The 23,530-nt window shown below is 40.1% G+C and overlaps 1 protein-coding gene across 2 annotated transcripts in view; it reads left to right on the top strand.

Moving 5' to 3' along the window:
- Positions 1–23,530, top strand: part of jph2 (junctophilin 2) — a 31,737-nt gene that overhangs the window by 4,609 nt on the left and 3,598 nt on the right. For both annotated transcript variants that reach the window (XM_085344183.1, XM_085344184.1), the window contains exons 2-4: positions 3,490–4,306; positions 18,379–18,497; positions 20,716–21,659. In XM_085344183.1, the coding sequence (XP_085200309.1) occupies positions 3,490–4,306; positions 18,379–18,497; positions 20,716–21,659 (1,880 nt within the window). The remainder of the gene's footprint in view (positions 1–3,489; positions 4,307–18,378; positions 18,498–20,715; positions 21,660–23,530) is intronic.

The following is a 23,530-nucleotide window of genomic DNA, read 5'->3' as shown; positions in this document are numbered from 1 at the left end:
AAAGATCAAATATAACGTCCTAGAACACTCCAGCTCACAGGTTAGTCTGCTCCAAGCATTTACACAAAGGTCAGTCTGCTGTTGTAGTTAATGCGTCATTTTCATAACATAATTGGTGATATAGGTTACAAGCAAGTCTGGCGCTGAACAGAAATTGTCGCGCTATGCTCCTTTATTTATTGTGCATAAATAGTAAATTATCCTGACACAATATTGCGTTTCGCTTCTGTTATTATGGTACACTGACAAAAACACATACTTTTATTCACAGGATAAAACAGGGTTTTTGTATCACTAATTGTCCAGTACGATTACAGCATACAATATTATTGTCACTGCTACATTTCTGTGATGCTACCAGAAATTATTTCCACTACTAATTAATTACCGTTGAGCTCAAAGGTCCTATTAATAAACGGTTAACGAATGTGTATTTATGAAGACGATTTGTGAGACTGGTAAACTTATGATACGTACGATGGTCTTTCGTTCTACACGGTGCATTTCAAGGTCCTGCACCCATCCGTCGGTAAACTGTACCTGGGCTTGTTGCAGTGACCGGAAGTTACTAAACTTCATGAGTGTATGCACTCACTCCAAGAAGCGTATAATTATAAATATTCATATAAATATGCTAAGATGAGATAGCTGACTTCATCTAACTAGCAAATGTTTTCCAGGCTACGTTGGTGATACAGTTTTTTTTAATGTGTATGATATTTTTGTCATGCGATTTTAAAGCTGGTCCTACAACCGCATCCAAGAATAACATGCAGCGTATCTCAGAACTGTCGGTGAAAATTATTCTTGGAGCTAAGTTTAATTGAGCTGCATTTTAAAGAGGTGCAATTTCACAATTTGTGTATATTTTCTAAGTTCACTATTTTGTATGTGTTGAGAAAAACACAGATTTTAAAATTACATGGTCTAATATTTACATTTAGCATAACTGCAACATTATTTTTTCGTTTGTTTTTTTTAAAGACTCGAAAGGACTTCAAATTCAAAGTTTCAGACTTGTGACTTGACTCGGACTTTTACACCAGTGACTTGAGACTCGACTCTGACTTGCCTGACATTACTTGAGACTTGACTTGAGGATAAAGACTTGAGACTTACTTGAGACTTGCAAAACAATGACTTGGTCCCACCTCTGGTTCTGCTTGTAAATCTTGCAACATCAAAAGGAAACTCCCGCCAAGATTGTTGGAGACAAATCCGTGAGTGCAAAACAGACCGGCCTGATGAACTCGGTGGTCTTTAATGATGCCTCTGTAACAAGAAGAAAACACCACCCTGCTGCTGTCAGTCAAGAGGTGCTCAGAGTTTGTTGGAGCTAAAAACCCCTACATGGATGTTTCCAGTTTGTTACACTACACGTCACAGTGGCAAAATAAGTACTCAAAATTAATAAAAACACAAAAAGAAATGCCCTCAAGTCTACGTCTTACACAAGTAAAAGTACTAAGCATACAAAACGTGTAGTAAAGTGAGCAGTTGTGCAGCAGTACTAGTCCTCTCAACTGTTATACGTTGTATATTATGTCATTTGTATATCATTTATGAATGCGGCCACTGTGTTAACAGTGTATCAGGAAGGAAACATTATTATCGAACTTTGTGTGTGCATTTTTTTGTACACTTTCTCTGGGCGCTTCTCTTGGTTCTACTTAGCCCGTCAGCTCACTTACTTAATAAAATGAGTTAGACGAATAAAATTAATTGTGTTTGTACAACAGCAGTGGTTTCCCTCCTTAACCTCTGACTCATCAGCTTTGAGGTGCGGTGCGTTGGAAGATGTGGTTGGAGGCGGGTGGGTGTGAGAGCACCAGATGTCAGGATTTAATAATAGCCCACATATTTGGTGCCCTCTTGGCCTTGCAGGCTGAGGCCTCGCTGTCACTGTAATCCACACACATCAATTTTAGCATGAGAACAGACACTAAGATGACTTGTCAGCGAGGGTAGTACTGAATGAGATGTGTCACTCTAAAGATATCCATGACATTTTGGCAGAAATGAACGTTTAAACAACAGTCTCCAGGAGCGATAGCAGCTCTGTGAGCCTGGACTCAAATAGGCTAACAGACTAATATGTTAAGAATGGCATTATTAACATGCTAATGAAGCTAAAGTGCTAAGATTTACTATTTTCACAATCTTCAATTTAATTTATGGTAATGCACTGAATCCCTGCTGTAGTGGGTGATGCCATTTGCATACTGTGAGCTGGTGTGTTTCCACTGCTGAACAGTAACTTCTGCTAAGACACAGAAAGGAGCAAAAACTTAAGAGCTGACTTTGAGTCAATACATTAATTGCAGGAGCTATGAAAGCATCACATGCTTTTGCATTAATGTAATGAGCAAATTAGAGATAGTTGCAGCCTCTTAAATTATTTCTGAGCCATTATCCTTCTGCTAATCAATATAATGTGTTTATACCGCATATTCTTAACAGACAGACTTATCAAAGGTGTTGAAGTCTGTATAGCTGTGATGTTAGGTAACATTTCTCAGATAGTGAGCATCAGGATAGGGTATAAGATACAATGTAGGTTTAACACAGTGCATTCCTCCTTCATTAGCACAAAATACAGACGGCACAACAAATAAAAATCATACTTTTTTCGCAGGTGCTATTTACATAGCACACAAGCTATCTCGAGGTGCTTTATAATGAAAGATCAACATGATCACGCTGTGTGCAAGCACTGGGAGGAAGTGCTCCATTTTAACAGGAAGAGACCTCATACACACTCAGAATTAGGGAGCTACTGTAACTGACTGGTGAGTGAGTGGACAGAGAAGACAGAAAAGGAGAGACAACAAACAGTAAACAGGATGAATCACAAACTACAGGAGAGAATAAACAAAAAGAAAGAACAGGCGGCACATGCTGCTGCGCTTCCTGTCTGTCCATCAGGCAGGCTGTCACAGGGCTTCTCCCTCTTGGTAATTTCTCGACTGTGTCTTGATTAACTGGATTGTTTCACCGTCACGTGTGACTGGAATGTTTAACAGCAATCATTTCAAAATAAAAGCAAAAGAATCCTGTGCTGTCTGCCCAGAGTCTATGACAAAGTTCTTAATGATAGTAAGCTGTTCAAACCACCTTCTTGCAGTTCCAGTGGTTTTGCAATTGCTTGATCAGAAATAAAAGTGTACGAGGATGGGGAAGTCAATAAAATCTGCATCTCAAAATCTTAAAGTTCTATGAAAACTTCTTTCTAAGATCAAAAAGCATTCTTGAACAAAAGATCAGGGAGTCTTTGACCTGATTGTAAATGTCATTATGATTTCCAGTGTTAGTGGGGTCTGTCTTCTATGTCCATAAAAAGTGCAGTGCAGTCTTTCCCAATGTAGATGATTTGGTGTTGATTTCATCCTGATCAAGGTGGAAACACGTTTCTAGGGTTAAATACCTTGTGCTCAGGATCTGCGGTGTAGTAACAAAATATTTACAACTTATTTTTTTAATGGTTTCCAGGTACATTTCAGGGTCAGTTCACTGGTGGGATGCGGCACGGCTATGGTGTTCGACAGAGCGTCCCCTACGGCATGGCAGCAGTTGTCCGCTCCCCTCTTCGTACCTCCTTGACCTCCCTTCGCAGCGAGCACAGCAATGGCACCGTCCTGCAGCAAGACGTCCCAATCATCACCACCACCAATGCCTCAGGTGAGGAGACACCCGTCGCCACTCCTACCCAGCTGGGACCGTCTCGAGGAGGCTTTGCCCTCACACTCCAGGTGGACCCTGGGGCTGTTAAAAACAAGAAGAAGGGCCTATTTCGCAGGAGCTCCCTACTGGGTAAGCTGAAGAAGTCCGACTCAAGCACATCGCTGTCCAGCCAGAAGAGCAAGATCAGCTTCCTGAGGCCGGATTCAGCTCTCAGCTCCAACGCCAGCGACACCAACTCCACAGTCAGCATTGGGGATGAAAGTCTGGCTGGAGCTGAGGATTTCCCCCCAGTGGAGGCTGACATTGACGCCACCACCACAGAGGTCTACATGGGCGAGTGGAAGAATGACAAGCGCTCAGGATATGGAATAAGCGAGAGGTCCAGCGGGCTGAAGTATGAGGGTGAGTGGCTCAATAACCAAAGACACGGCTACGGATGCACCACGTTCGCTGAGGGAGGGAAGGAAGAAGGCAAGTACATGAACAACATGCTGGTGAAAGCCATGAAGAAGAGGGTGATCCAGCTGAAGGGAACCAAGATCAAGCAGAAGGTGGAGCGGGCAGTGGAGGGTGCTCAGAGGGCTGCAGCCATCGGCAAGCAGAAGGCAGAGATTGCTGCTTCCAGGTAAGAAACCAGAGAGATCATTCTTCTCATGCCTTTTTTTAAAATCATATTTGGTCTATTATGGGTATTTTTTTCTATCCTCAGAGCAAAACTATGATTTCGACATGCTTCTTAGGTTAACTGGTGATTCTAAATTAGCCTCAAGTGTGAATGTGAGTGTTAGTGGATGTCTCCCTTACAAAGGACTTGTAATTTTTCTATGGTATATCCAGCCTGTTGTCCAGTTGCAGCTAAGATCAGCTTCAGCCCCCTGCAGTGAGGCTAAGCTGTCAAGAAAATGGATCGCTGGATAAATCTCCAGCGATCTTTAACAGTGGTATTAAATACCACTGAGGGTCGCTGGCTCTGTTGTTTTTGTAGAATTTGGCTACTTTTGAAGTATTTGCACAAGTGTATTTTTTGTCAAACTCGGCACAAACCCAGCAGATCAGCAGATATCGGTGCCTTCCAATTGGAAAATCCCATGTGGGTGCTTCAGTCTCCTTACAGTAGCTGCACATAAGCATGTTGCTTTGCACTACACCTGCACTCCTTCTCTTCTTTTAATGTTGTTTTTGACTTAATATCTGATCTGTTTTTGATTGAAGCCCACTCTGTTCTGTCCTTGGGTCCTTCTGCTGCTCTCACTAGCTTGTCCATTACCGATATACACATGGAAGAGCGATGAGAGCCGTAGGGGTGGGGGAAAAAATCGATACTGTGTAGTATCGTGATATTTTGTTTGCTAATAATGTATCGATACAGGGACAGCAGAAATCGATATTTTGTTACTAAAAAGGTTTTTGTGCTCAGAGCATGTTGATCCTTTTTCTGAGCAAGAATCCTGACATTCCTTCACTGTCCAAATGTGTTTAACTTTTTTTTGGCAGCAATAAACATGACAGTTTACTTATTTTAATTTAAGACATGTTTTATTTTAATTAAGTTTAAAACTTTTTTATTTAATGTAAATTTATATTTTGTTTTAATTTACTTTCAAATTCTTCAGTTGCTGAATGGGCTGCATAGTTTTCATATTGCATAGTTCAGAATAGCTATAATTGTACCAGATGGTTGCATTCAGTTAAGTTGGACTAGACTGTAACACAAACCGTTCAGTTTGTCAACAATAAAACTAACTGAAATGAGAGAAAGACTGAGTGCGAGACTTTATCAATATTCATTTTATCTAATATCAAAGTTTACCTTTATGTACAGAATCTGAATATTGCAAAAAAAAAATTTTTTTTTAAATCGCAATAATATCGTATCGTGCGTTAAGTATTGTGATAATATCGTATCTAAAGAGCCGACATCACCAAATATAAATCACAGCAGATGGAAATGTCAATCTTCTTTTCACTGCACTGGTTCAGACAGAAATATCTATAAATAAAACAAAAATAAAATCAATTATTTTAAAAATCCTACAAAAGGGAGTAAAGACAAGTATGTAGGCACCCCCCAAACTGCAATCCACATAAACACAAACACACTATGTGCTGTAATTGTCTTAGCTACTATGATTTTCCGTAATGTGAATAAGGATAGTTTTGAATTGTTTGGCAACCTTTGCAGTAGAGCCGATGAGATATTTATTTATTCAGATGGCTGAAAGAGTCTTTTATGATCCAGGAAATGCCTTCAGAACCTTTCAGCAGCACTGCTTTTATAACAGGTGCTTAGCCCTGTGACTTATATGTAAATTAAATGGTTAAAAGGCTTAAAGTCGTGCTAGGATTTGCTAAAGGTCAGTTTGTGTGAAGGCAAATGAAGTTCACATACTACTAACATTTATTTAGAGCCTTTATCTGTCATTGTAATCATCCATGGCTTTGGCTGCAAGTCCAAATAAACCTATAACAGAAATACCTTTAATCAATGTATTATAGCACAAACTGGACAACCCATTGTTAAAAATTCATGTGGGTTCTTCTGGTTACCTGTTTAGTTTTTTGTGGTGAAACTGGAAAGTTCACAGGCATAACTTTTCTCCCTCTCAGTGTGTGTTTCTCAGTTTATCTGCCTGAATTGGCACTGTGTACAACATATTCAAACAGTGAGACTGGAGTGACCTTTAGAGCTCCACTGCACTCAGTTACAGGAGTGGCTGAATATCTGATAGCTTTCTGATAGATTTCAACGTTAGGAGGAGAATACATATCTGAAATCTCTATATGTGCTTCCTGCTGCAAGCCCAGATCGTAGTCGACAGAGGATTTAGTTGAATACCTGAGGAGCAGAAGATCTCTGGATTTTTCTAAATGAGTTTGCTTATAGTTTAACACAGAGCCTAGAAACAGGGGAACCCATAAGTCTCATCATCCCCATGAAAGAGAAACAAAATCCAAAATCTCTAAAGCTGAATAATTAACATGATATTTGAGTTGTGAACAGAAGAGTACTTATCATGGAGTCGTGCAGGGTATTTGAGTAATGGCGATGCTGGCCTTTTAGCGAAAATCTTAGATGATTCACAATCTGACACTTTTACTCCCTGCAGTTGTCAAAATGTTGATGTATCTTACAATAGTTGGAATGTAGCAAGCAGCTCCACAGTATCAGTTTCCAGCTCACCACTGTTGGCCTTGAACACGACTTCTCAGAAATGACTCCCCGCTGGGATCCCAGGGTCCTTACAGCCATGCTCCTCCTGGTGTGAAAACGCTAAAGCATGTGTGGACGTACATGCTGTAATCTTATATTTGTGTGTCATTGTAAGAGGTCGGGTCATTCAGAATTTTTGATTTTAATAGTTTGAGGTTTCCAATAATCATTTGATCAGTGGTTCAAATTCCTGAGCTTATTACACCCAAAGCCTGGAAGTAAAACAGGTGATCTTCTGGAGTATTTGTAGCCAGAAGTATCATTTTATGCAAGACTACACGGCATTTTTATCCTTTGTTCGCCTGTTCTACAATGATCATGTTCCACATTTTGCATCTAGTCTTCTAAATTTGAATATTTTTAATGGAGAGACTGTGGGGAAACCACCAGGGACTGTCATCCTGGGAGTCCTGTAGGAAAACATGATGTCTTTTCCAAGGTGGAAAACTACAAGTAACAAACTATGCCAATTTGGGAAGGCTTCGGTGAAAAAGTAGAACAAGTAAAAAGCAAATTCAGCTATGTCAAAGATCAGAAAGTTTGTTTTTCTTTGTTTTTTAGTCTCACAAGAAACCTGCAGCTCAGAGATGTTTCAGTTGATAGATGCATCCCTGCTAAAACCCAAAGGATTTCTAGATCAAAAAAGAAACTGAAATAACAGTTAAGAACAGTTTAGTGAAATAAAAAAAGAGGCCACATGAGAGTAAGAAACAACTTCCTTTTATGTACAATGTATTTATTTAGCAAGGAATATATTCACACAGGAAATGTGCTTCACATGCTAAATTCCTCTGAGCATTTGTAACCTGCCCCACACAAACATAGTCTGACCCTATTATAACCCCCTGTGATGCCAGAAATGGCCTTTGCTGAATCCTATTAGAAGGGAAAATGTACTTAATTGTATGACTGCATATAAAAGATGGACACTGGCACTCAGTGGTTTCTACACTTTACCTTTTGAAGCCTGAACCTTAGTTTTTTGGCTGCTGATTGTATTTAGATGAGAAGGTGGGAGTACTAAGTTAAGCCAACAGTACCGAGCTTGGTTACCAAGCTGCATCCGTAAACAGTGCAGCTGCAATGCACAGACAAAGATGCCTGCCACAAATTTTTTTGGAAGGTCTGTTTTTGCTAACATCCCCACAGCGAGCCATATTATCTGTCAGATAAATTAATTAAAAACACTCCAAAAGTCACAAAATTCAGTAGAGAGTATAAATGGTAAATGGCCTGTATTTATATAGCGCTTTACTAGTCCCTAAGGACCCTAAAGTGCTTTACACATCCAGTCATCCACCCATTCACACACACATTCACACACTGGTGATGGCAAGCTACATTGTAGCCACAGCCACCCTGGGGCGCACTGACAGAGGCGAGGCTGCCGGACACTGGCGCCACCGGGCCCTCTGACCACCACCAGTAGGCAACGGGTGAAGTGTCTTGCCCAAGGACACAACGCTCGAACTGGCAACCTTCCGATTACAAGACGAACTCTCAACTCTTGAGCCACAATCGCCCTAAGAGTAGCATTTCCCATAGTGTCAAACTATTCCTTTAACTAGGTGAAAAACCTTTTGGATGAGCACAGAATGCATGAGTGTGATTATGTTTAAGTCATTATTGTGATTAATCGCTACCCCGATTTGTCTCACAGATTTATTTAAACCTTTCTCTCACACATTGCAGCACAATCTGATTTAAAATTAATGCAGGAAATCCTTTTTTATTATGTGATTCATGTGTGCACAAACATGTCTACCTTCAGATTGTCTGACCATACAAGGCGGTGGTGTTTTTGCCGTCTTCAAGACCTGAAATAGGCTGAGTGTTTACAGCAGTGAGACTTGCACTGATGGACTGCAGACCCCCGTCCCTGCAGATTGAAATCTAAATATTGTACTGCAAAGATAAGCAGTATATGAGAGTTACTCATTGTGTCAGTGCTTTAGGATCACCTGAGGCAAGTCTGAACAGAGAAAAGCAGATTTCACATTTAACACGACTGTCATCAGGAAGAGCCTAAAAAAGTGCTGGAAGGTCAGTGCTGAAATTTCAGCTGCACCGCATTTTACAGGCAAACTTTGGTTTTCATTACATTTACTTGGCAGTTTGAGTTACTGTTTACGTTTAAAATTGACTTCTACTATTTACATATTAACTCTTTAGGATTCTGAGTATTTTTGGCTCTTTAACCGTCCATAAAAACAGTTTTGTAAACTGGTTGTAAACAAAGTTCGGACTGGAGCTCGGGACTCTTTGAGGGCTGTCTTGTTTAATTTGAGGGGAATAAAATAACGGGTCAGTAATTAGAAAAACAGATGAGCTCTCTGTACTATTTCTTGTTATGTGACCTCCGAGCAATGTTGCAATAATGAAGTTTCCATTAGCACTTAATGTGTGTGTATTTTAGCCAACAGATTCAATTATATTTAAAGATGCTGTCATCTAATCACTCTTTCATGCAGTCCCTTGTGCACACAGTGTCTTCTTTAGGATTACTTCCCATTTCCACCAAACATTAGATTATCTAATAAAGTGGAATTGCACTGTAATTAGGTCGTAGATGTCACTGATGGAGAGCTTTTTTGTAGCAAGCATAAGCCATGGCCATTCCAGGTGGTAAAAACAAACACTTAAAAGGTCTCAAGAGAAATTACGCTTTTTAAAATGTACTTTGAATAGCCCTGTTTGGTGCAAGTTCTTGTATAGCGAGTTTTCTGCAGAGTTAGTGGGACCCACAGAGAATAAGGGCAGCATTATTTTCCATCGAACACCATCCGCAGAACTGAGAACTGTCAGTCCTTTTCATGTCCAGGCCAGGTGAGACTGGGTCAAACTAAGCAGTAGACTCCAACCGACAAAAATATGTTTCCCTTCTGTCAATTCAAGTTTCAGATGGAATTCTTTTGCTGCATGCGTAGGAAGCACAATCCAAAAGATAGATAAATAAATGAAATGGGTACGGGTTGGGCAGTAGATAGCTCTGGCTGTAATCCTCTTTACTGGCACACATTAAAAGCAGAGGCCAGTGCTGACTCTGAGCAGGTCTAAGTGACCGTGGAGTCTTTTTGCTAATGTGCTTGGGCTGATAAATCATTTATATTTAAAAGTTTCTGTTGAATGAGCTTGTTACCAGCAACTAGCTCAAGCATGAGATTTTCCTTTAACCATATCACAGCACTTCAAATTCCTTGACGAGTGCAGTCTGAACCACTTTGAGTGTCTGGTAAGACCAAATAAGCACAGTATAAATGGCAATCCTTTTTCAGTGATGCAAAACAGGCATCTATTCAGTGTCTTTATGGTGAATACCCACTGCGTGAGGATTCATCATCACATCATTATCAACAGCCAGTCTGGTACCTGCAAAGTGAGACAAAATGCATTGCAAGATGTAGCAGAAAACAGTGTACATGCCACTGACATATCAGTGCTTTATACACTCAGTGTCCAAACATTTAAATCAGATGGCAGAGGAGATGTAAAGTATTGTTAACAAATGCCCTTCTTCTGTGGAACCGGCTTCCAGTTTGGATTCAGGAGACGGACACCATCTCTACTTTTAAGATTAGGCTTAAAACCTTTTTGCTAAAGCATATAGTTGGGGTGGGATCAGGTGACCCGGAATCATCCCTTATTTATGCTGCAATAACGCTAGGCTGCTGGGGACTTCCAGACTTCCACTTTTTTGTCTAACTCAGTGTGTGTTTATACACCTCCTCTGCATTTAATCATCAGTTATTATTAATCTCTCTTCCACAGCATGTCTTTGTCCTACCCTCCTCCTCTTCACCCCTAACTCGTTGCAGCAGATAGCCACCCCTCCCTGAGCCTGGTTCTGCCAGAGTTTTTCCTTCTCACTGTCGCCAAAGCACTCGCTCATAGGGGGTCGTATGATTGTTGGGGATTTCTATGTATTATTTTAGAGGCTTTACCTTACAATATAAAGTGCCTTGAGGCATCTGTTGTTGTGATTTGGTGCTACATGAATAAAACTGAATTGAATTTGAATTGAACTGAAAAAGTGGATTCATTGTTTTTGCAGTAGTCTAAAATTCTGATTGGTATCAGTGCACATTATCTGCTGGAGCCGTGGCTGATAGGGAGCAGGTGTAAGTGACTGAGGAGTTCCTTGCAAAAGTGCATGGAATGCTCTTTATTTTTAGGAGTTTAACTATGTCACAGCACCTCGAATTTATCTTTTTATCCTACGTAGACAGCTACTGGAATAATATTACATCTTTCTTATTCTCTTTTTGACAATTTAATGTCCTTTGCACCCTCTAAAATCTGTTTTTCTTGCACTGGAGTATTTTTATATTGTTGCATTGGTCCTAACAAAACAGCCTTCCTGTAGTCCTGGATATTAAACTGAAATCCAATATTATATAAGCAGAGGAGACATGACACATCTGTTCCTGGCAGTGGTTTCCTCACACTATGATCCTTTGGCAGTGATGTCTTGGATTTAAAAATACACATACAACCAGGACACTGCATGCGATCCCAGACCAGGCCTCTTCAAGCCCAGTTAGTCAAAGTGTTTGCTGACACTCAGACAGTCTGTGGACATTGTTCTGCTTTGTGGACTGGCTGCTGGGCGTCTGGAGGAGGACCTGTGTGGCAGGACAGGGTGTAAATGACGCACTCATAGGGGCCTTGTAGTCACGGAGGAGCCCTGACTAAATATGGACAGGCATACTCTTGCTGTATCACAATCGCGGGGGAATGCAACAGCTGATTGTCCCCCTCCCCCCTTGCTGCTGTCAGACCCCGTCTTTCCTATCTGGTCACAAACACCCAGACAGCGATTCTTCTTCTTTTTCCCTGCAGACAGAAATCAAATACTTACCCATACACCACACAGCTGTGCTCAAAAACAGTAATCTGCTTGCTGTTTTTCTCTCTTTCTGTCACCTCCTGCAAGCCTTAGCTCCGCTAAGAGCCGCCAACAGTTCGAGATCACAGATCTCGATCCATCTTGCGTCAGCAGTGGTGTCAAATGCCTCCATGGATATAAATATGGCACACCTCATAAGCAAGTGCTTGGGTATAAAGGGTTAGTGTATATATGTACCACACCTAGCTTTAGTTGTGGGGCTTGGATTACATACTGTACTGCTGATACTAGCATTTTGTGCTGGTGAGCGATCAACTGGTCATAAAAGTTGTAAACAAAGTTCAGACTACGGCTCAGGACTCTTTGAGGACTATTTTTTTTATCAAGTGACTTATTTAATTTGATAGAAAAAGAAACTGGTCAGTAATTAGAAAAATAGATGAGCTCTCTACTATTTCTTGCGACGTGACCTCTGAGTAATGTTGCAGTAACGAGGTTTCCATTAGCACTTAATGTGCGAATATTTTGGCCAACAGATTCAATTATATTTAAAAATGTTGTCATCTTTTTTATTAACAGCTAATCACTCTTGCATACTCCCTCGTGTATGCACACATAGTTGCTGCAGAGTTGGAAAGGACCCTCCACAAAGATCCAGTGGCACATCTCTCTCGCCATCAGTAGACTCCAAGACGATGGTGGCGGGACAAAAAAACAGACATTACAAAACAGCAGAGTACCAGGACTTATTTAAAGAACTGTATCTATACTTATATATTAGGCCAAATTTAAGTTTTACATTAATCTGTGATCTCATAGCTGTGGGGAGTTATGACGCACAGAAAATAAAGTATATTAATGTACTAACACTAGCACATGCTTTTTATTTTTAATTCAAAGTACACACAGTTATTTTTGCAGTGCATTTGTGTAAAGTGACCTTTACTGTACTTTTGTTTCTGCAGCTGAAGCCTCTGAATGCTTCCTTCGCTGACTGTATATAAAAGCTGTCTGTGTCTGAGAAGTGAACTCAGTGCAGAATTCTCTTACACTTGTGGGGGTTTGTTTTCTAACAAACAGTAGAGTGCAGCTCCTCTGGTTTCAAAAAGACTTGTATATAAACCTATAGAATAACAGCCCAAGAAAACTTTTGATCTGTGACCTCACTAATCTTAGCGTTATGGGCTGACTTGATCGTTTTTGTGCTTGGTGAAAACAAGGTTAATTTTGAAAATTTGGGCTCAATTTGAGCCAGAAAGAAGGCTAAAGTATTCTCACTGACTAATGTCATGGCATAACACATTGGTTAGCCTTAAACTATTCATTTAAGTGTTTGCTGAGGTCACAGGTGGGATTTATCAATCAGAACATCCATTGACTGACATTATGAGGAGCTATGATATACATTTTTTAGCAACTGTAACCAGACTGGAAGATATATAATTACACCAAAAGCCCCAAACAAATATAGTGTTCCAGCAGGAAAACACTGCTCAGTGCTTGGCTGCTTTAATCCTTCATGCCAGGTTCTGGTTTATTTATTTATTTATTTTTTGTTATTATTATTTTAGTCAGTGATTTGCACAAATCTATTCATTTTGATTATATGACTCGTAATTTACAGGATTGAATTTGATTTAACCATGCAGGCCTAAGTCCCTACTTTTCACCTTGTGCTTGTGCTAAAGATTTCACCATATTTATGGTACTGAGAGTTGTGTGGTCAGTGATGGACACGCTCAGTGAGCTGTGAATGGATGTGAGGCTGCTACAGGGGTCAGTTTATATCCGTCTGCTGCCTTTAGCCATTTTAGTACTTACCAGTAGCTCTGCTACATGCATAGCACTTTATAAAAAAATGCAGGTCTCATAGGTGTTTTCTAATAAAGTGCACAGTGAGTTTTCATACTTAACCACTGTATTTAAGCATAGACTGTATATAAAGGATACATGCAGTCACTTTCAGATTACCCTTTTCTTTCATAATTAGCTTCCTGGCTGTAATGTCCGTCTCCTATGCTACAACTGAAATGGAAAGAACACAGTATTTCATGCTGAATTCAACCATTTATTATGTTAAAAGTAGTACAAATGTAATATCAGTGGTGTAAACGTGGTTCTGTGACTATTGTGCGATGCCATGTTTTGTTGGCAATAAGCTAAACTAAATGGGAAAACTGTGGAGTTCCCAACAGGAAGGAGAACAAGAGAGAGGCAGGAAGCTGAACTGAGCCCGGTGTGTCAAATCTGCTGATTGCTTCAGCTTAGAATTACCCTGGTGCTTCCAGGCATACTAAAGAAAATAGCTGTTAGCCACTAATCTACCCAAGCTCACATCAAGCTATCATAGTAATAATATGAGCTGGACCTGATGTGGGTTACAGTCATTGTTGTTTGAGCCAGATGTCCAAGACATCAGACATCTGGACCATTTAGGTGTATCAGAGGTGAAATCAAGCAGCCGGACTCCCCCTGAGTTAATCCATCAGTCAAAGTCAACTATGGCCAATGGAAAACTGCAGATGTGGTCCACATTCAGACCAAACATTCAGTGTTATCTGAATGAAGCCCCCCTCTGCAGCCTCCGCAGTTAACAAACAGTTGAAACTCTATTCCTACTCCTGAAGACACTGAGCCACTGTGAGGTGGAAGGTAGAGTCAGTTTCCAGGAAGAAGCCATCTGTCGACATCTTTCTCTTCCAACTGGCAGTTTACCCGTCCACACTGAAAGGCTGCCATCTTGTCTGCTACCTCACACACCACTCTGTCTGCAGGCAGTCAGGAACTAAATTGTAATAGTATATTGTTAGGTAAGGGAGAAGATGGTTGAGGCTTTTCAGAGTATATTTTTATAATAAACATGTATGCATATTGTGTTCATTAGCACTTTAAATAAACTTAGCACAACAACTAAGTAGTAAGGACATTTTTGGTTGGTCAGTTATTTCTTTGCTGCAAAATTGCTTCTTGGCAATAAAATTGATACCAGTGGAAATCCATTCATGGGTTGAGCAGCAGAGTTAAGTATGTGGGTTGTGCCTTTAAAAAAAACTTTATAAATCTTCTCAGAATAAGCCAAACAGCTTATTCTACGACTGCACAGCCACTAACAACTCCAACATCATTGTGAAGTTTGCGGACGACACTACAGTGGTGGGTCTTATCACCAACGGTGATGAGACGGCTTACAGGGAGGAGGTCAGCGCCCTGACCCACTGGTGTCAAGACAACCATCTCACCCTCAACGTCGCAAAGACAAAGGAGTTGATAGTGGACTTCCGGAGGTGCAGAGAAGTACACACCCCCATCACCATCAACGGCGCTGCTGTGGAGAGAGTGAGCAGCTTCCGGTTCCTTGGTGTACATCTGGCTGAGGATCTTACGTGGTCAGTACACACAAATAAAACAGTGAAGAAGGCGCAGCAGCGCCTCTTCTTTCTCAGGAGACTGAAAAGATTTGGCATGAGCCCCCGCATCCTCAGGACCTTCTATCACTGTGCCATTGAGAGCATCCTCACTGGATGCATCACCACCTGGTATGGCAACAGCACCGCCTACAACTGCAAAGCTCTCCAGCGAGTAGTGCGGTGCTCTGAACGGATAATTGGAGGTGAGCTTCCCTCCCTCCAAGACATCTACAGGAAGCGCTGCCTGAGGAAAGCGGGGAGGATCATCAAGGACTCCAGTCACCCCAGCCATAAACTGTTCAGACTGCTTCCATCAGGAAGGAGGTTCTGCAGCATCCGGTCCCGTACCAGCAGACTGAGAGACAGCTTTTTCCATCAGGCCATCAGACTGCTGAACACGTCATAGACACCTCAGCTTCACTACTGGAACTTCAACATTATGCACTCCACACTGTATATAAATGCCACTTGTTTTGCACATATTCAACTCTGTATATTTTATATATTTTATTATTATTATTATTATTATTATTATTATTATTATTATTATTATTATTTTTTTTTTTTTTTTTTTTTTATTTATTTATTTATTTTTTTTTTTTTTTTACTATTTAATTTGTAAAAATGTGTATACACACACACACACACACACACACACACACACACACACACACGTAGGAAAATATTTAGTATACACATCCAGAAATGCATACACTATTATATATTGTACATATATTTATTAGTTTCAGGTTGGCCATTCTTGTATTTTGCTCGTTTGTGTTGTTGTGTTTGCACATCTCTGTTGCTTGTGGGGCTCGCACACAAGAATTTCACTCGCATGTGCTGTGCCAGTGTGCCTGCACATGTGATGTGACAATAAAAGTGATTTGATTTGATTTGATTTAATATCATCCTCTTTCATCACTAATGATGAAAACATGATTAGATTTTTTTTCTTAACTATTAACTGATCCTTTTGTGATTGCCAGATGTTTTACTTTATGGTTTTGAGGAAGTATATCAGCAGGTGTTTTTAATTGTTTAATTAAAAGTTCCCTGATCCGCTTAGCTGAAATTTGACTGTATGTTTACAGAGGGAGGTGTATCAGATTAAATTAATTATATGTGTACTTTTTCACTGAGATGATATGATTTTTGGAACTGTTTGGTTGCTGTTGCAATGTGTTGGGGCTCATTTTCCATGTAACATTCCCCAAGTGGCTTCCTACTGATAATTTTCCCTGACCAAATATTCCAAATAATTGGTTTAGGCACTTAAGGCTACAAAAAAACAATCCAGTTTCTTTCCACAATAGAAACCCAACACACAGAGAGTAAAGTCACACTGAGCTGAATCGTACAGTAGAAATTAGGTTAAATGTAGTTATCATAAAACATGTGCAAAGTCAAAATGCCTGACACACCGCTATGTTCCCTCTAAGCTGTGCGCGTGAGCAATCGCGCACTGCTGACACTGCTAAAGAGCTACCATTAGCATGCTAACAAGCTAAACTGAGATGGTAACCACTGAACCAGTTAAACAGCTTTTATTCTACAAAACTTCAGTATGGCTACAGTCTTTACCCGAGTAGAGAAGCATAATAGTATTAAAATAATAAATTGTGCTGCCCTATTTTCGTGGTATAACTAGACTGCATTTCAGGTTTAGCAGCTGGAATTAGCCTTGTTTTCTTGGTTGCTACCTGTTCTTCAGTGATTCTTTTTTTTTTTTTTTAAGGGGAAATCCAGAGTGAAAGTTCATGAACTCTGCATTGCAAAGTGTTGCATGATAAGTAAATTTTTCCAGTGTGCAGCAAAACAACTATAAATATACAAATGTACGCCTGTCAGGCTGCAGTGCTTTCTGCCTGTCACCCACACAGACATTTGTATGATGATGGAGGCCTCAGTAGCTTGCCAGCAATAACTCATTGTCTCACTCATGGTGGCAAAAGTGTAATTTATTTCTGTCCCAGGCAAACGGTAGAACAGGACAACCCCTTTCCTCCAAAGCTAATAATACTAATGAGCCATATGACCAGCGACTGCCCACCCCAGCATCCATTTGACCATGATTGAATACTATAAACAAGCCTTGTACTGCGATATTTTTGGTCACTCTGTTTAAGGCCCTTATCTCTGAGAGTGTTTGTGTAGGAAGGTCGAGGTCAATGTCTCATGAACCATTAAACCATTATAGTATGACGTAAATGAATAGAAAGCAGAAAAAGTATGTAGAACTGAAACAGGCTGCATCCTGGTTGATGCATGTGCTGATCACTGGTGGCTGTAAAGAGGTTAAACAAGAAAGTGACAAGCAAATGCTCAATTGAGTGAGCGTATCCAACCCCTCAGCTGTGTTTCCTCACACAAGAAAAGCTTAAAGCTACTTAAAAAGGTGACACAGAGGATAAATAGAAGGGATTTCCCTTTTTGTTTTGGAGCGTAAACGATGGACAATTAAAATATAATTTTTGGCTTTCTAAAGGTGGTTTCTGTCTAACAGTGACTCCAAAATGAACTGATTGATGATTTAATGATGAGACGAGATCAGCAAGTTATAGCGTAGCCTTCAAAATAAATTGATTTTGGTATTTTTCCTCAAATATAACCGGTTTGTTTATTTTGGTTTTTGTCTTTCCCTGTTATTTGTCAATGGAGGTGTCGCTGATGAAATGGTAATATCAGTGCTAGGCTTACCTGAGGGAATCTTTTTTTTTTTTTCCTTCTTTTTTTTTTCCCCTTCTTTGGCTTTAATTATTTTTTATTAGTAAAATTAAGCCTGGTTTAAAGTTATAGACCAGTATAAACCGACATTTGTGAAACTGCCCTGCTATTAAAGGAATGGTTTTATACATTCTGATTTATATATTCCAATTCACCAATTCACAGCTGCTAACAGGTGGACTTTGTTGCCTCCTGTGGGGACAAAACCAGGTTTTGTAGTTTCACATTTAAATTAATAGCATTATTCTATTTGGGAGACACTCTGACTTTGCTTTCTTGATGGTGAAAACACACTCATATCCCACTCTTCCTCCCGACAGCTAAGCCAAGTGTGGTACTGATTGTGTCATTTATAAAACACACTGAAGTGAACAACAGATGCTTTCTGAAAACAGCATGTTCATTGCCGGCATATAGGGGGGGGGGGAAGATTAGGATTCAGACCATTAATGAAATGAGAAGATGAAAGAAGGCTGAGTGACTTGTGTTGCATCTTTCCACTGCAGGACAGCCCATGCCAAGGCCAAGGCAGATGCAGCTGAGCAGGCTGCCCAGGCCTCCAACAGAGAGTCCAGCATTGCCAGACTGGTGGCCAAAGAGCTCTCCCCTTCCTTCTACCAGCCAGGTTAGTCGACATCTCCACACCACATTTTAGAAAAAAATCAGCAAAATTAATTTAAAAAGCATCTAAAAGGGCCACCTTTTAAGGCATCATAATGTCACTCACGGACTTTGCAGCTGTATGCAAGCTCTGAGTTTCACTAGATATCACGGGAATGCACACTAAAAAAGCTAATTCAGAAAAAATTTTTTTTACCTACTTATGTATGATACTGTATGAAGGAAACGGCAAATGTAAAATCCCAACAGCAGAGCTACTTCTCTACTTTGTCTCTGTCCTCACAGCCTGTGATAGTATATCCTTCTGCTGAGGCCCATCACAGGGATAGTCGCGTTTGACTGTCTAAAAAAAGGACCATCTTATTGGGTCGAAGGGATCGTATCAGTTTCATTGCGAGTCTGTCGACACACACATTGACACAAAAGCAAAGGGGCTATTTGGGAGCCTCCTGCATTTCACTCCTGCGCTCTCACTCAGCAGAGAGCTTAAAGAAGTCAGATGCAAACAGAAAGTCGTCCAGCTTTCTAAATGAATTGTCTCTCACTTTCTAAATGACTAGTCTTTCACTAAAAGTCTGGTTGAGACTGGCGCTGGCTGAGAAACATCTGCTTCAAAACACTTCATAAATTTAAGGATCAGACTTTTGATATTCTATACTTTTCTTATTTTTAGCATAAGAAAAGTATCATATGTACAGCTGTCCTACAGCTGTACGTGTCCTACAGCTGGTAATCATCATCAGCATGTGTATTCATCCACAACAAAAAATGTTTCCCAACAAATGGTAATTTCTTCTGTTTTAGTAACATTTGCTCAGAACTACAGTGTTCAGCTGTTCAATTCAAACCAAATATGAAGAGAAAGCATATCAGTGCATTGTAGGTATGGATTGTCTGACAATATCAAAAATATTAATTGTTTTTAGTATATTTCATTTTGGGACAAATTTTCTCCTTTGGATTTTTTTCTGAAATGTGAGCAAACAGAGAATTTATTTGTGTTTAATGGAAAAATGTGTACTCCAGCGAAAGCTTATTAGGAAGGGCATGCAGCAGCTGAATGCATCTCTAATATCCTCTGTAGCTGCTTCCTGTGCTCTCAGGAGGTTTAAGGGGATGATACTTATAAAGACAATCTGTGACCTCTCAGCCCTGCAATACTTGAGCTAACATTTTTATCAAGGGAATCTTTTTTTAATGGAAAAATGTCCGTTTTTAAATTGAGCTCCTTTAGCTATTTTCGAGCCAACAGGAATTTATCTAACAGTGAGCTGTGCTCCATGATAATTATGAAACAGCAGAAAGATATTAATATAAATGAATATTTCTAAAAAATATATTTACCTGCAAAAATAACTCAATAAATAATAATAATAATAATAATAATAATAATAATAATAATAATAATAATAATAATTCTCACTGTAAGCTAAAGGTTCAGGCCTCACTGATGTGAGCACTCGGTTATAGACTCCTTTTGTACTTAACCCAATACTGCGCTATGCGCCATGAAGTGTGACCTCTCTGTGAGCACAGTAGCCACACCCATCTGCTGCTCAATTATTCTGTTTGTGAATGGCAGCCAATCAGAATAAAGCTGGGTAAAGTGAGAGGCACTAAAACAGCTACTTTCACATGGTGAATGACTGAAACCACTAAAAACAAAAGAGGATTATTTTGAACTTTAAGTCATGACACTCACATGATAAATCATTTATGATGTTTGTAAATCCCTAATGGATTGAGGCATTATTACTTAGTGTTAAAAATACCATGGCCTTTTTATGGAACATTAATTCTAATTATCGTGATTAGTACATACCCATGCTACAGTATCTCTAATTTCGGTCCATTGTTAGGTGGTTCCTTGGCAACATGACATCATATATAATTCATAATTCAAGTTTGTGGCTATAAATTACATGTTATTGTCATTCAAATAATATTATTTTAATGAGGCATTGTAGGTGCATAAATGTTGGTAGATGGTTGTAGGCAACATGATGGCGTCATATGTTTTTTAGATAAGAACCTACACAGGTCTAAGACGTACCTGTGTGCCAAGTTTCATTAGTCAGTTTGTGATTGTGTAGGAGGAGTTTGAAAGCCCACATTCTGTATCTATTATACATTTTAAATTATGGAAAAAATAATCATTCCTCTGACTTATAATGACTGATGGTAGAAACCAGTGATTAAAAAGTATTTGAACTGGCTTTCAGGTCCTGAGTATCTGAAGAAGAGAGCGTTACAGTTGGCCGTGGAAGGCAGTGAGAACACAGAGACCATCATGCATGAACCCCTGCTAGCTGAGGAGGAGCCACTGCCTACACCACCTGAAAGCCCGGTTATGAATGAACTGGACAGCCTCATGCCTAGCTCATCCCCAGGTCGCACGCCTTCTCCAAGCCCAGGCATCATGAGCAAGGAAGAGCCCAAACTCCTCAGTCCAGGTAGCTGGAATGAAGACAAAACCAGTAAAAGTGGTGGAAGTAGTAAACTCAACGGCAAGCAAGGCAGTCGTCCCACTACTCCCCCTGCTCCTGCTTCAACTGTATCTGAAGGAGGAGGAGGGGCCACCAGCAGTCGTGGCCCATCTCGTACCCCGAGCCGCCAGAGCAACAAGAACGAGCAGGGTTCTGACATGGAGATCAAGCCACTGCAGAAGTTTGACTCTGAGGCAAAAGCATCAGATGCCACTACAGCCCCTGCTGCCCCTGTAAGGAATAGCCTCATCTCACCAGAAGAAGAAGAAGAAGAAGAAGAAGCACCACGTCCCATCTCCAAAGCTCCCTCCAAAACGCCTTCCAAAGCGTCTTACAAATCTGTAACTCCTGAGTCTAAAGCCTCCGAGGTAAAAAGCGAAAGAGCACCACCAACAAAAGAAAGAGTGACGCCTGTATTTGAGAACAAAGTGGAGTCCAGGGAACCGAGCAGGCCTCCCAGTAAAGCAGAAACAAAACCGCTACCAAAACGGCAACCCAGCCCAGCTCCAGCTCCAAAACCTGCTCCGAGTCTTGAACCTAAAATGGCACCAAAGCCAGTGGAAGCAAAATCTGTAGTTGCCAGACCGGCAGCAAAGGTGGAACCCAAAGCCGAAGTCAGACCCAAGCCCATCCTGTCGAGCCTCAGCAACGAGGTGACCCCAGAGTCTTTGGACATGGAGGTAAGACAGTAAATATACACAGTGACTCACTCTTCATTATTTTTTGCTACATCAATATTGTCACAACATGTATGGTGGTGTCAGTCTGTCAGTCCAAGACTTTGGTCAACAGCTATCAGATGGATTACTGTTAAATTTTCCACACACATTCAGTGTCCCCAGAGAGTAATTCTTACCGATGCTCGTATAAGCATTTAGCTCAGTACAGCCTTAAAAATATACACTAGCATTACTGCTGACATTAATGACCATAAGTCCTAGTTTCTAACTAAAGAGCACAGCTTGACACCATCATAGTCAAATAAAAGTGTACACCATATCCAGTCACGTTATTTACCATATAAGGGCAAAGCCAGACTACTGTTCTGGTTTGTTGGAGGGGGAAATAGTTGTAAATGAATGCTATGTCTCCTTTTTCTCTATTTTAAATGTGCATTTGCTTTATATTGCCTGCCAATTTCAGGTATTAATGTTACATTGGTTTTAAAGTTTTAGCTAAGCATGTACCCTAAGCATCAGCATTAAGTTATAATTATGGCTATAAATATATCAGCCAAACATCTGTATCAGCCAGTACTAACCTCCACCAAATAAGATGACATTTACTAATCTCAGTGGACGATAATTATCTGTTATGTCCAAACAATTTTCTTTTAGTTTCCCTGCTGGCTAGATGGGAATAAATAAATAAATAAAAATACACTTAGAAATAGCATGCATGACAAAGAAATGCTCACTTTTACATTGTAAATATTTGTTATAAGCTAGGATTGAAGCAACTTTTATTGAAATATGCTTAAATTGGTTTGTATTCGGGAAGTAGAAGACAGTGTACACAATGTACCTGCCAATATGAAGCTGGAATGTGGGAGGCTGATTATAGCTTAGCATAAAGACAGGAAACAGGAAGAAATGGCTAGCCTAGAGCTAACCAAAGCTAGCAGATTGCTCCCATCTGCACCCGTAAATCTCACAAAAGGGATAAGGGGTGTTAATTTCTGATCTTTAAAGGTGCTGGTAGGACAATTTTCTTACCCTTTAACTAGGCTGTTCTAGATGTTAAACCCCTTTTTTTGTCTCTTTTTTTTTTTTTTTTTTTTGTCTTGCTCCTCCTGCAGTCTTATTTTGAACTTGCTCACAAGATATGTTTTGGGTACAACCATCTCCTATAAATAATAATTTTGATAATCCTTTATTAATTCTTTGCATTGAAAAAATAAAACCCAACATGAACAGCCACAGATTAGGAAGGTTAAAGAAAAACAAACAAAGTGTCTTAATAAGGTTTATGGCCATCACATGCAATTAGAAAGGTTTCAGAGCACTCTGAGTCTTTGTGATTCTCCAGCCTGCTGGAACACTATAAACACCATTCATCCAGAGGATTTTGCCTCATTTGGTGTGTTGATGGTGGTGGGGAGTGCTATGTATGACGTAAATTCAAAATCTCCCACAGGGCTTCATTAGGTTCAGATTTAATGTCTGTAGGGGAGAGCCAGTAGACAAGCTGACCCACGACCTTTATCTGGGCGATCTCAAACACTGTTTGTCATTTGACCCTGAATTTAGTTAGCATTTTCCTTTTTTGTGGGAAAGAAACTAAAGTCTGTCAAAATCTTCATGAGTATCCCAAGTATCATTATCAATTTTGTGTCAGAAGCTAATTATCTCAGGTTTAAATGTCATCACATATGTTCATGGAGTCCCATTGTACAAAAAGGGGTGACTGCATTACTGAAAGTGGAGCTCTGATTTGGTAGAGTATGCAATTTTCACCACGGCATCGGGTTGAGCTCGCACAATATTATTCCAGGATAAATATGTAGTCTTAATCCTGTAAAGCCTGAACCATGAAATAATTCCCATAAAAT

Source organism: Diplotaxodon limnothrissa, linkage group LG20 (genome assembly GCF_057381915.1).
Source record: "Diplotaxodon limnothrissa isolate DT_005_m linkage group LG20, D_limnothrissa_male_GT1.1, whole genome shotgun sequence".
Classification (NCBI taxonomy): Eukaryota; Metazoa; Chordata; class Actinopteri; order Cichliformes; family Cichlidae; genus Diplotaxodon; species Diplotaxodon limnothrissa.
The sequence above is the reverse complement of the archived record's forward strand: the minus strand, read 5'-3'. Positions and strand labels throughout refer to the sequence as shown.